The 12,211-nt window shown below is 38.8% G+C and overlaps 1 protein-coding gene across 2 annotated transcripts in view; it reads left to right on the top strand.

Annotated features, from left to right (window-relative positions):
• LOC129629930 (endogenous retrovirus group K member 18 Env polyprotein-like) overlaps nt 1-11,682 on the top strand; it is an 81,674-nt gene extending 69,992 nt beyond the window's left edge. Inside the window, exons 2-3 of one of the 2 annotated variants that reach the window (XM_055550160.1) lie at nt 3,832-3,934; nt 8,989-11,682. In XM_055550160.1, the coding sequence (XP_055406135.1) occupies nt 9,324-10,532 (1,209 nt within the window). In that variant the 5' untranslated portion in view covers nt 3,832-3,934; nt 8,989-9,323 and the 3' untranslated portion in view covers nt 10,533-11,682. The remainder of the gene's footprint in view (nt 1-3,831; nt 3,935-8,988) is intronic. The other variant, XM_055550161.1, reaches the window with a different exon arrangement.
• Nucleotides 11,683-12,211: the final 529 nt, after the last annotated feature.

The raw sequence follows: 12,211 nt of genomic DNA, 5'->3' as shown, positions 1-12,211 counted from the left end.
AGGTTGTTTATTTTTCTGGAGTTGAGCTGTAGGAGTTGCTTGTATATTTTTGAGATTAGTTGTCAGTTGCTTCATTTGCTATTATTTTTTCCCATGCTGAAGGCTGTCTTTTCACTTTGCTTATAGTTTCTTTTGTTGTGCAGAAGCTTTTAATGTTAATTAGATCCAATTTGTTTATTTTTGCTTTTATTTCCAATATTCTGGGAGGTGGGTCATAGAGGATCCTGCTGTGATGTATGTTGGAGAGTGTTTTGACTATGTTCTCCTCTAAGATTTTTATAGTTTCTGGTCTTATGTTTAGATCTTTAATCCATTTTGAGTTTTTGTGTATGGTGTTAGAAAGTGTTCTAGTTTCATTCTTTTACAAGTGATTGACCAGTTTTCCCAGCACCACTTGTTAAAGAGATTGTCTTTTCTCCACTGTATATTCTTGCCTCCTTTGTCAAAGATAAGGTGTCCATAGGTGCATGGATTTATCTCTGGGCTTTCTATTTTGTCCCATTGATCTATATTTCTGTCTTTGTGCCAGTACCATACTGTCTTGATGACTGTGGCTTTGTAGTAGAGCCTGAAGTCAGGCAGGTTGATTCCTCCAGTTCCATTCTTCTTTCTCAAGATTGCTTTGGCTATTCGAGGTTTCCTGTATTTCCATACAAATTGTGAAATTATTTGTTCTAGCTCTGTGAAAAATACCGTTGGCAGCTTGATAGGGATTGCATTGAATCTATAGATTGCTTTGGATAGTATACTCATTTTCACTATATTGATTCTTCCAATCCATGAACATGGTATTTTTCTCCATCTATTAGTGTCCTCTTTGATTTCTCTCATCAGTGTCTTATAGTTTTCTATATATAGGTCTTTAGTTTCTTTAGGTAGATATATTCCTAAGTATTTTATTCTTTTCATTGCATTGGTGAATGGAATTGTTTCCTTAATTTCTATTTTCTCATTATTAGTGTATACGAATGCAAGGGATTTCTATGTGTTGATTTTATATCCTGCAACTTTACTATATTCATTGATTCTCTCTAGTAATTTTCTGGTGAAGTCTTTAGGGTTTTCTATGTAGAGGATCCTGTCACCTGCAAACAGTGAGAGTTTTACTTCTTCTTTTCCAATTTGGATTCCTTTTATTTCTTTTTCTGCTCTGATTGCTGTGGCCAAAACTTCCAAAACTATGTTGAATAGTAGTGGTGAGAGTGGGCACCCTTGTCTTGTTCCTGACTTTAGGGGAAATGCTTTCAATTTTTCACCATTGAGGATAATGTTTGCCGTGGGTTTGTCATATATAGCTTTTATTATGTTGAGGTATGTTCCTTCTATCCTGCTTTCTGGAGAGTTTTTATCATAAATGGATGTTGAATTTTATCAAAGGCTTTCTCTGAATCTATTGAGATAATCATATGGCTTTTATTTTTCAATTTGTTAATGTGGTGTATTACATTGATTGATTTGTGGATATTGAAGAATCCTTGCATCCCTGGGATAAAGCCCACTTGGTCATGGTGTATGATCTTTTTAATGTGTTGTTGGATTCTGACTGCTAGAATTTTATTACAGATTTTTGCATCTATGTTCATCAGTGATATTGGCCTGTAGTTTTCTTTTTTTGTGGGATCTTTGTCAGGTTTTGGTATTAGGGTGATGGTGGCCTCATAGAATGAGTTTGGAAGTTTACCTTCCTCTGCAATTTTGTGGAAGAGTTTGAGTAGGATAGGTGTCAGCTCTTCTCTAAATTTCTGGTAGAATTCAGATCTGAAGCCATCTGGACCTGGGCTTTTGTTTGCTGGGAGATTTCTGATTACAGTTTCAATTTCTGTGCTTGTGATGGGTCTGTTAAGATTTTCTATTTCTTCCTGGTCGAGTTTTGGAAAGTTGTACTTTTCTAAGAATTTGACCATTTCTTCCACGTTGTCCATTGGAGAAGGCAATGGCACCCCACTCCAGTACTCTTGCCTGGAAAATCCCATGGATGGAGGAGCCTGGTGGGCTGCAGTCCATGGGGTCGCTACGAGTCTTACATGACTGAGCAACTTCACTTTCACTTTTCACTTTCATGCATTGGTGAAGGAAATGGCAACCCACTCCAGTGTTCTTGCCTGGAGAATCCCAGGGATGGCGGAGCCTCATGGGCTGCCATCTATGGGGATGCACAGAGTCAGACACGTCTGAAGCGACTTAGCAGCAGCAGCAGCAGCAGTAGTCTCTTATGATCCTTTGTATTTGTGTGTTGTCTGTTGTGATCTCTCCATTTTCATTTCTAACTTTATTGATTTGATTTTTCTCCCTTTGTTTCTTGATGAGTCTGGCTAATAGTTTGTCAATTTTATTTATCCTTTCAAAGAATCAGCTTTTGGCTTTGTTGATTTTTGCTATGGTCTCCTTTGTTTCTTTTGCACTCATTTCTGCCCTAATTTTTAAGATTTCTTTCCTTCTACTAACCCTGGAGTTCTTCATTTCTTCCTTTTCTAGTTGCTTTAGGTGTAGAGTTAGGTTACTTATTTGACTTTTTTTCTTGTTTCTTGAGGTATGCCTGTATTGCTATGAACTTTCCCCTTAGGACTGCTTTTACAGTTTCCCATAGGTTTTGGGTTGTTGTGTTTTCATTTTCATTTGTTTCTATGCATATTTTGATTTCTTTTTTGATTTCTTCTGTGATTTGTTGGTTATTCAGCAGCGTGTTGTTCAGCCTCCATATGTTGGAATTTTTAATATTTTTTCTCCTGTAATTGAGATCTAATCTTACTGCATTGTGGTCAGAAAAGACGCTGGTAACAATAACCCTGTGTACGAGACAGCGGAAGAGACACTGATGTATAGAACAGTCTTATGGACTCTGTGAGAGAGGGAGAGGGTGGGAAGATGTGGGAGAATGGCATTGAAACATGTAAAATATCATGTATGAAACGAGTTGCCAGTCCAGGTTCGATGCACGATACTGGATGCTTGGGGTTGGTGCACTGGGACGACCCAGAGGGATGGAATGGGGAGGGAGGAGGGAGGAGGGTTCAGGATGGGGAACACATGTATACCTGTGGTGGATTCATTTTGAAATTTGGCAAAACTAATACAGTTATGTAAAGTTTAAAAATAAAATAAAATTAAAAAAAAAAAAGAAAAGACGCTTGGAATAATTTCAATTTTTTTGAATTTACCAAGGCCACATTTATGGCCCAGGATGTAATCTATCCTGTAGAAGGTTCCATGTGTGCCTGAGGAAAAAGTGAAATGCATTGTTTTGGGGGTGAAATGTCCTATAGATATCAATTAGGTCTAATTGGTCTATTGTATCATTTAAAGTTTATGTTTCTTTGTTAATTTTCTGTTTATTTGATCTATGCATAGGTGTGAGTGGGGTATTAAATTCTCTCACTAATATTGTATTATTGTTAATTTCCCCTTTCATACTTGTTTGCATTTGTCTTACATATTGTGGTGCTCCTATGTTGGGTGTGTTGGGAGGCTCAGTGCAAAATAGCCTTGAAGGAGAAGGTCCTTGGGGAAATGGCGAAGGGCCAGAAGTACCCAGGCATTGTGTACTGATAGCTGAAAAACATTTCCTGCCTTTGGCTATGCTCAGAGCCAAAATTTAGCAATTAAACATTAAAGACATTGCTTGAGAAAATGGGTCATGGATAAACACATGGGTCGTTAAAAACGTTAAGAACATGGTCCTTGAAGTATCTTTTACTGATTATATCTTAGCCTTGTACGTGCTCTGCTGGCCATATATTCTAAGCTCTTTGTTCCTTGCTCCTATAAAAAGGTTTGACTGCAGAAATAAAGTTGTCAGTCCTTGCGGAGACTGTCCAAGCATTGTTCTTTCAGGTTCGCCATTTCCAAGTCCTGGGAAAGAAAATTCCCACAGGTGGCACCCAAAACAGGGACTTGATAGGAAGACTGAACAAAGCAGCGAGACCTGCAGGAAGAGGTAAGCAGGATGGGACAACATAGCAGTAAGATTCCTTCCATTTCTATAATACATCACTTTTTGAAACAAAATGGTGTTAATGTTTCAAGAGATCAGTTGAACGACTGCTATCATATATTACTGGAACATAATCCATGGTTCCCAGAGGAGGAGGCGCTCGATCTAGACATATGGAAAAGGGTTAAGAATAATGTTTTAAAAGCATATCGGCAAGGAGTCCGTATTCCCCCTCAATGGTGGGTTACATGGTCACTCATATGGGCTGTCATAGAACAAATTGAAGGACATAATGTTGATTTGGAAGTGGAGACTGTTCGGTCTTTACATGAATATGAGCTTGAGGAACAAGATATGCAAGGTGCTTTGAAATATAAGAATGTTATGCTCAATCAGACACAATCCCTGGAAAAACAGCTTGGAGACGTATGTATACAGGATGTGTTGAAACCGAAACCACTTAGAGCGGAGGTCATTTCATTCAACGGACAGCCCAAATCTGAGGTTTTCCCTTCTACTCCGCCTGTAACAGCAGTTGCTAACTTTGCTCGTACTAACCATTTCACTCCTCCTCGGGAGATGCCTGCTTGCACTTTTGCTTTCCCAATACAGTTTGATCAACCTGCCCAAGGCCAGAATTCTTGGGCTGGTTTATATTTTGGTATGTTGTCTAGCTTTAAGAAAGCATGCACTCTTTATGGACCTACTTCTCCTTACTGTGTAGAATTCCTCACAGGATGGGCTGATCATTGGATGCCATATGATTTTTTTCAAGTAGCAAAGATGGTTCTAAATCCTCAACAATTACTTCAGTGGCAAATGTGGGTTGATGACGAAGCCCGACAAATGATGATTGACCAGCAATCTCGTGGTAACCTCGCCAATTTAACCTATGAAATACTCACTGGAACAGGAGCCATGGCCGATATGACTGTGAAATTAGCTAATATTACCCCTCAGATGCTGTATTTCATTAAAGAATTTTCTTGCAGAGCATGGGCAAAGGTTGATAGTGTTAACTCTGATGGTTCATTTGTCAAGATTACCCAAGGGCATGAAGAGGAATATTCCCAATTTATAGGAAAATTAAGGGATGCCATTGAAAAATCTATCAAGGATAAAACCTTACAAAATATTATTTTAAAACAACTTGCCTTTGAAAAAATGCTAATGAGGAATGTCGATCCCTGCTTAGACCAATTCGAGAAACAGGTTCTCTAATGGAGTATTTGAAAGCTTGTAGAGATATCGGATCTATGTCCCATAGAGCGAAATTAGCAGCACTAGAAACTTTTAATGTGCAAAAGGCTGCCAGTGCTAAATGTTTTAACTGTGGGAAGGCTAGCCATATGAAAAAACAATGCCACATGCCAGTGCAAACAGCTAAAAATAATACTGCTAAGTCGCTTCAGTCGTGTCCAACTCTGTGTGACCCCATGGGCGGCAGCCCACCAGCCTCCCTCGTCTCTGGGATTCTCCAAGCAAGAACACTGGAGTGGGTTGCCATTTCCTTCTCCAATGCATGAGAGTGAAAAGCGAAAGTGAAGTTGCTCAGTCGTGCCCGACTCTTTGCGACCCCATGGTCTGCAGCCTACCAGGCTCCTCTGTCCATGGGATTTCCAGGCAAGAGTACTGGAGTGGGTTGCCATTGCCTTCTCCAAAAAATAATACTACTTCTAACAAAAAAAGGCCCCCAGGAGTTTGCCCAAAATGTAAAAAGGGATTCCATTGGTTGAATGAATGTCGTTCCAAATTCGATAAGGATGGAAATGCATTAACTACAGAGGCACAACAGAAACAACAGGGAAACTAGTAAAGGGGCTATCCTCTAGCCCCACAACAAAAGAGGACCCCACATCATGACAGTACAAGTAGCTATATCTAAGAGTGCTTACATTAATATACCTAGTCCTTATGACATAGAGTTAATAGAATTATACAATCCTCATAAAATCCCCACTGGATATTGCGGTCTGATCCCATCTGGAACAGTGGGACTGATTTTGGGATGTAGAAGTTATACCATGAGAGGTTTAGTAGTGTTGACTGAAGTTATGGATGAAGATTATGAAGGAGAGATACATGTCATGGTGAATGTCGTAAAGTTAGGAAATGTATACTTTCAAAAAGGGGAGCACTTTGCACAACTATTACTTTTGCCATATGTCATACCATTGAGGGCATCTAATAAAATTAGGCAGGGGTGGTTTGGTAGCACCAATCTTGCTGCTGCACTATCTACCTTATTAAAGGAACATCAAAAGCCTATGCTTACTCTAAAGATATGGGGAAAAATTTTCACAGGTATGTTGGATACAGGAGCCAACATTTCCATTATTAGAACTGAAGAATGGCCCCTTGAATGGGGTAAGACTGTGGCTCCTTCCAGATTGTTAGGGGTAGGCAAGGCTAGTGCTACACAAACTTTCATCAGTGCATCCTATTTACAAGCTTATGGTCCTGATCAAATTGTAGCTTACAACAAACCATATATTACCAGTATCCCTATTAATTTGTGGGGAAGGGATATTCTCGAACAAACAAAAGCCACAATTTCTCTAAATGAGGCTTTTTGATGGGGGGCATTGAGTTAACACCGCTGCCTATTGACTGGGAATCTGATACCCCAGTATGGACACCTCAGTGGCCCCTGACTAAAGGAAAGTTGGCAGCTCTCACACAATTAGTAAATGAGCAACTACTGAAAAATCATATAGAGCCTTCATTTTCCCTATGGAACTCTCCCATTTCTGTAATAAAAAAGAAATCAGGAAAATGGCGAATGTTGATAGATTTAAGAAATGTTAATAATACTATGATTCCTATGGGGCCCTTACAACCTGGATTGCCCTCCCCTTCCATGGTGCCAAAAGGATGGCCTGTAATTATTATTGATTTATAAGACTGCTTTTTTACTATACCTTTGCATCCTAAAGATAAAAAACGTTTTGCTTTTTCAGTTCCTTCTATAAATCACATGGCTCCTGTTAAAAGATTTCAATGGAAGATTTTGCCTCAGGGAATGATGAACTCTCCTATCATTTGCCAATATCTCATATCTGTTTTATTACAACCCATTAGAGATAAATATCCTATGGCTTTCATAATTCATTATATGGATGATATACTCCTCTCCATGGAATCTGAACTCTGTTTACAATAGTTATATGACGAAGTCACTACCACTCTTCAAAATCATGGCCTGCTTGTTGCGCCAGATAAGATTCAATTGAAAGCACCCTTTAATTACTTAGGACATGTTATGGAAGAGTCTAAGATAAAACCTCAAAAAACTCAAATCTCTGTGCATTCTCTACGCACATTAAATGATTTTCAAAAATTTATAGGAGATATTAATTGGCTTCAGCCATCTATTGGCATTCCCACCTATGCATTACAAAATTTATTTAAAATTTTAGAGGGGCCTCTTGACCCTAATAGTCCTAGACAGCTAACAAAAGAAACAGAAGAAGAATTAAAATTTGTTGAAAAACGCATTCAACAATCTTTCTCAACTTGGCTGGATCATACCCAACCAGTCTATTTATATATATTCCCCACCAAATATTCACCTACTGCAATCATAGCTCAAAACAGCCCAATAGAATAGATATATCTACGTACTAAACAGTCAAAGAAAATCGTATCATACATTGAGAAAATAGGGCAACTAATTGTATCGGGAAGGAGCCATGTACAAACCTTAACTGGATTTGATCCATATGCAATACATGTCCCCTTGACAAAAAAGGAATTACAAATTGCCTTACAGTATAACATGACCATGCAAATAGCATTAAATGATTTTCAGAATGTTATCTCATTCCATTTGCCAAAAGGAAAATTATGGGACTTTCTACAATTTACTAAAATTTTAGTAACTAATATCATTGCCTCCCAGCCTATTTCAAATGCACCTACCTATTTCATTGATGGCAACAAGAAAGGGATAGCTGGGATCATGGGCCCTGATATCAAAGAGAAATTACCCACTACCTATTCTTCAGTACAAAGAGTTGAATTGTATGCTTTATATGCTCTTTTGTCTCTTCAACCATTATCTTTCAATGTATATACTGATTCCAAATACCTTGCTTCCCTTTTCCCCAATTTTGTTACCACCTTTTTATACAACCTAGATGAAGAATTATATATTCTCTTTTCAAGGACTCAAGCCTTAATTCGATCACGTACGGAACCTTTCTTCATTGCACATATACGTGCTCATTCAGGTTTGCCTGGCCCCCTGGCAGCAAGAAATGATGCTGTTGATAGGTTCATAGCTCCTGTCTTTACGTCTGCTATTGATGAACACACTAATCTTCATACCAATGCTAAAAGATTGCACTCTAAATGCCATATTCCACTCACTGAAGTGAGACATATCATTAAATCCTGTGACGTCTGCGCTCCTCTGCACTTACGTACCACAGTTTCGGGAGTTAATCCTCATAGGCAACAGCCTAACTCCCTTTGGCAATCTGACTTCACTCATTGCTCCTTAGGAAAGTTTTCTTTGCTTTTTGTTTCAGTTGATACATTTTCAGGTTTTATATGGGCAGTGCCTTTCTCTTCAGAATCCAGCAAACACGCCATTTCCGCACTTTTACTCACCTTCCCTGTTATGGGGATACCTTCGGTCTTAAAAACAGATAATGGGCCTGCATTTACCTCTCACTCGTTTCATTCATTTCTTATGGAATGGAATATAATGCACATCATGGGGATACCCTATAATCCCTAGGGTCAAGCAATTATTGAAAGAGCCCATCATACTCTTAAAACTCATTTATTAAAACAGAAATGGGGACTATGGAAGAGAAGATACACTTCTTATCCTATGAACCCTCAAGTGTTATTATCTTTAACTCTTTATTCCTTAAACTTTTTAAATTTAATAAAAGATAGTTCTGATACTTGTGCAGACAGACATTTTGCAGAGGAAAACAGTAAGAAACTGTTAGAAGTCAACACACCAATATGGTATAAACAGTTTAATCAATGGTCGCCAGGAATCTTATGACTCCTAGGCAAAGGTTACGGTCTTGTCGTTGCAGATGGAGAAGAAATCTGGGTTCCACTTCGCCATGTCTATTATCGAGAAGGACCCCGAGACTGGACTCCCCCGACAGGTGACGCAGCTGACATGAGGGGTCTCGTCAATGACCATAGAGGAGCCGAAAAGAAAACGTCAACGTCTGAACCCCTACCCGACATGGGCTCAGGTGAAAAACATGACTCGTCAGGCTGAACAAACACTGAAAGTTACTGAAACTCCCATGACTCCAGATAAGCTGTTTCTGGCAATGCTAGCTGTTCTCTCTTGTTCCTCTGGGGTAATTGTGGAATATGTTTACTGGGCATACATACCTAATCCCCCTTGTTATCCATAATGGATTGGGTCGACAAGGTCCCTATGGTATTCACCAGTGACAGCCTGCACTTCCCAGCTCCATGGTCGACACAAAGACCAGTTCATGAAGAAGATGAAGGAAGAAAAATAAATATTTCTATTGGATTCAAAACCTTACCCAAATGTTTCGGATCTCACCCTTTATGCATAACCATATTCCCACAATGGCGGGCTTACTCAGCACACAATGGTTCTGCCTATCGTATAGGAATGTTTGCAACTGCATCCTTCCTGCTAAATGGCTCTGAGAGGCATTATCCTGGACAAATAGTTAACTATACTAATTCACTCTTCCAGCCTGAAGAACAAATATGTGATGTTGTATCATGGAGAAGGAAGCAATCAATTCAATCTCTATATTGGTCAGATTGTCGGGGACAGTTTGGGAAAATCTCTATCATTCAGCAAAATCAATCTATATTTAAATTCATTGACTGGGGGCCCCACGGATTGTTTGTGAACTGCTCTGAGGAACAAGAAAAGAACCATAACTGTTCCTGGTATAATAAGTCCAACGTGTGGGGATTTCATAAGACCAATACTAGATTTTGGACTGATAAGGACGTACTGTTAAATTGGTATAATGGGGGATTGTCTCCACCTCGACCCAGAATCATAGTCCCTATCGTGGGACCTGAGCAATGGCATGTGTGGAAGATTCCTGCTGCATTGGAGCACTTTGCCAGTGTGTATGGGACTGCGAAAGCCTTAAAACCTCAAAACTATACCTTTTTATACAATAGTACAGGTTATATCCAATCTTGTGTGCACCTCCCATACATGTTTATTGTAGGTAACTTTGATATAGATCTTTCTGCTAAGATTGTTAATTGTATAGCTTGTGCCTTGTATACATGTTTAAACCATACTATTTCATATCATAATGTCAACATTGCAATAGTCAAGCAGAGATCTGAATTGTGGCTTCCTGTTAACCTAACAGAACCATGGACTGACTCTGTATTTCTCTCAGTGTTACTCAAAAATGGCTTAAAGAAGTCAAAGCACATAATAGGATGGATTATTGCTGGTATCCTTAGTCTAATATCTATTGTTAGAGTAGGAACCCTATCTGGTATGGCAGTACACAATTTTATACAGAATCATGATTTTATAACTGCTTGGCACAAAGATTCCCATGATCTCTGGACTCAACAAGCTCAAATAGATCAACAATTGCAAACATGAATTAATGAATTACAAACAGTGGTAATTAATATAGGAGATCAAGTACAGCAACTTACCTTCCGAACACATATACATTGTCATTGGAATTTTACTTCTTTCTGTCTGACTAACATGCCCTATAATGGCACTGAGTATCCTTGGGATAAAGTTAAAGCACATTTGCAGGATCTCACAGATAACTCAAGTTTGGACAGCAACCTTCTAGAATGACAAATTGCTAATCTTTCAAGTTAAAATATCTAAGGAATTATATAGCACCCAATTTTATGATACTTTAACCAAAACATTATCCTCTCTGGATCCCAGGACTTGGTTTTCAGGAGGCAACCTATATATATATATATATATATATATTAATTGCTCTGCTTTTTCTGTCATTGTTTGTGGGATACAGATGTCTCTACTCAAGACTCCGTGCCTCCCACAATGGAGTCCAACTAGCAGCTGCCGTGCTTAAACTAAAAACAAAAGGAGGATATGTTGGGAGGTGCAGTGCAAAATAGCCTTGAAGGAGAAGGTCCTCAGGGAAATGGCGAAGGGCCAGAAGTACCCAGGCATTGTGTACTGATAGCTGAAAAACATTTCCTGCCTTTGGCTATGCTCAGAGCCAAAATTTAGCAATTAAACATTAAAGACGTTGCTTGAGAAAATGGGTCATGGATAAACACATGGGTCGTTAAAAACACGATGGTCCTTGAAGTATCTTTTACTGATTATATCTTAGCCTTGTACGTGCCCTGCTGGCCATATGTTCTAAGCCCCTTGTTCCTTGCTCCTATGAAAAGGATTGACTGCAGAAATAAAGTTGTCAGTCCTTGCAGAGACTGTCCAAGAGTTGTTCTTTCAGGTTGGCCGTTTCCAAGTCCCAGGAAAGAAAATTCCCACAGGGTGCATATATATGTATAATTGTTATATCTTCTTGGATTCATCCTTTGATCATTATGTAGTGTCCTTCTTTGTCTCTTTTTACAGACTTTGTTTTAAAGTCTATTTTATCTGATATGAGTATTGCTACTCCTGCTTTCTTTTGATCTCTATTTGCATGGAATATCTTTTTCCAGCCCTTTACTTTCAGTCTGTATGTGTCCCCTGTTTTGAGGTGGGTCTCTTGTAGACAACATATATAGGGGTCTTGTTTTTGTATCCATTTAGTCAGTCTTTGTCTTTTGGTTGGGGCATTCAACCCATTTACGTTTAAGGGAATTATTGATACATATGATCCCATTGCCATTTACTTTATTGTTTTGGGTTCGAGTTTATACACCATTTTTGTGTCTCCTGTCTAGAGAATATCCTTTAGCATTTGTTGGAAAGCTGGTTTGGTGGTGCTGAATTCTCTCAGCTTTTGCTTGTCTGTAAAGCTTTTGATTTCTCCTTCATATTTGAATAAGATCCTTGCTGGGTACAGTAATCTGGGCTGTAGGTTATTTTCTTTCATCACTTTAAGTATGTCTTGCCATTCCCTCCTGGCCTGAAGAGTTTCTATTGAAAGATCAGCTGTTATCCTTATGGGAATTCCCTTGTGTGTTATTTGTTGTTTTTCCCTTGCTGCTTTTAATATTTGTTCTTTGTGTTTGATCTTTGTTAAATTGATTAATATGTGTCTTGGGGTGTTTTGCCTTGGGTTTATCCTGTTTGGGACTCTCTGGGTTTCTTGGCCTTGAGTGATTATTTCCTTC

Source organism: Bubalus kerabau, chromosome 16 (assembly GCF_029407905.1).
Source record: "Bubalus kerabau isolate K-KA32 ecotype Philippines breed swamp buffalo chromosome 16, PCC_UOA_SB_1v2, whole genome shotgun sequence".
In the NCBI taxonomy this organism is placed as follows: domain Eukaryota; kingdom Metazoa; phylum Chordata; class Mammalia; order Artiodactyla; family Bovidae; genus Bubalus; species Bubalus kerabau.
The sequence above is the reverse complement of the archived record's forward strand: the minus strand, read 5'-3'. Positions and strand labels throughout refer to the sequence as shown.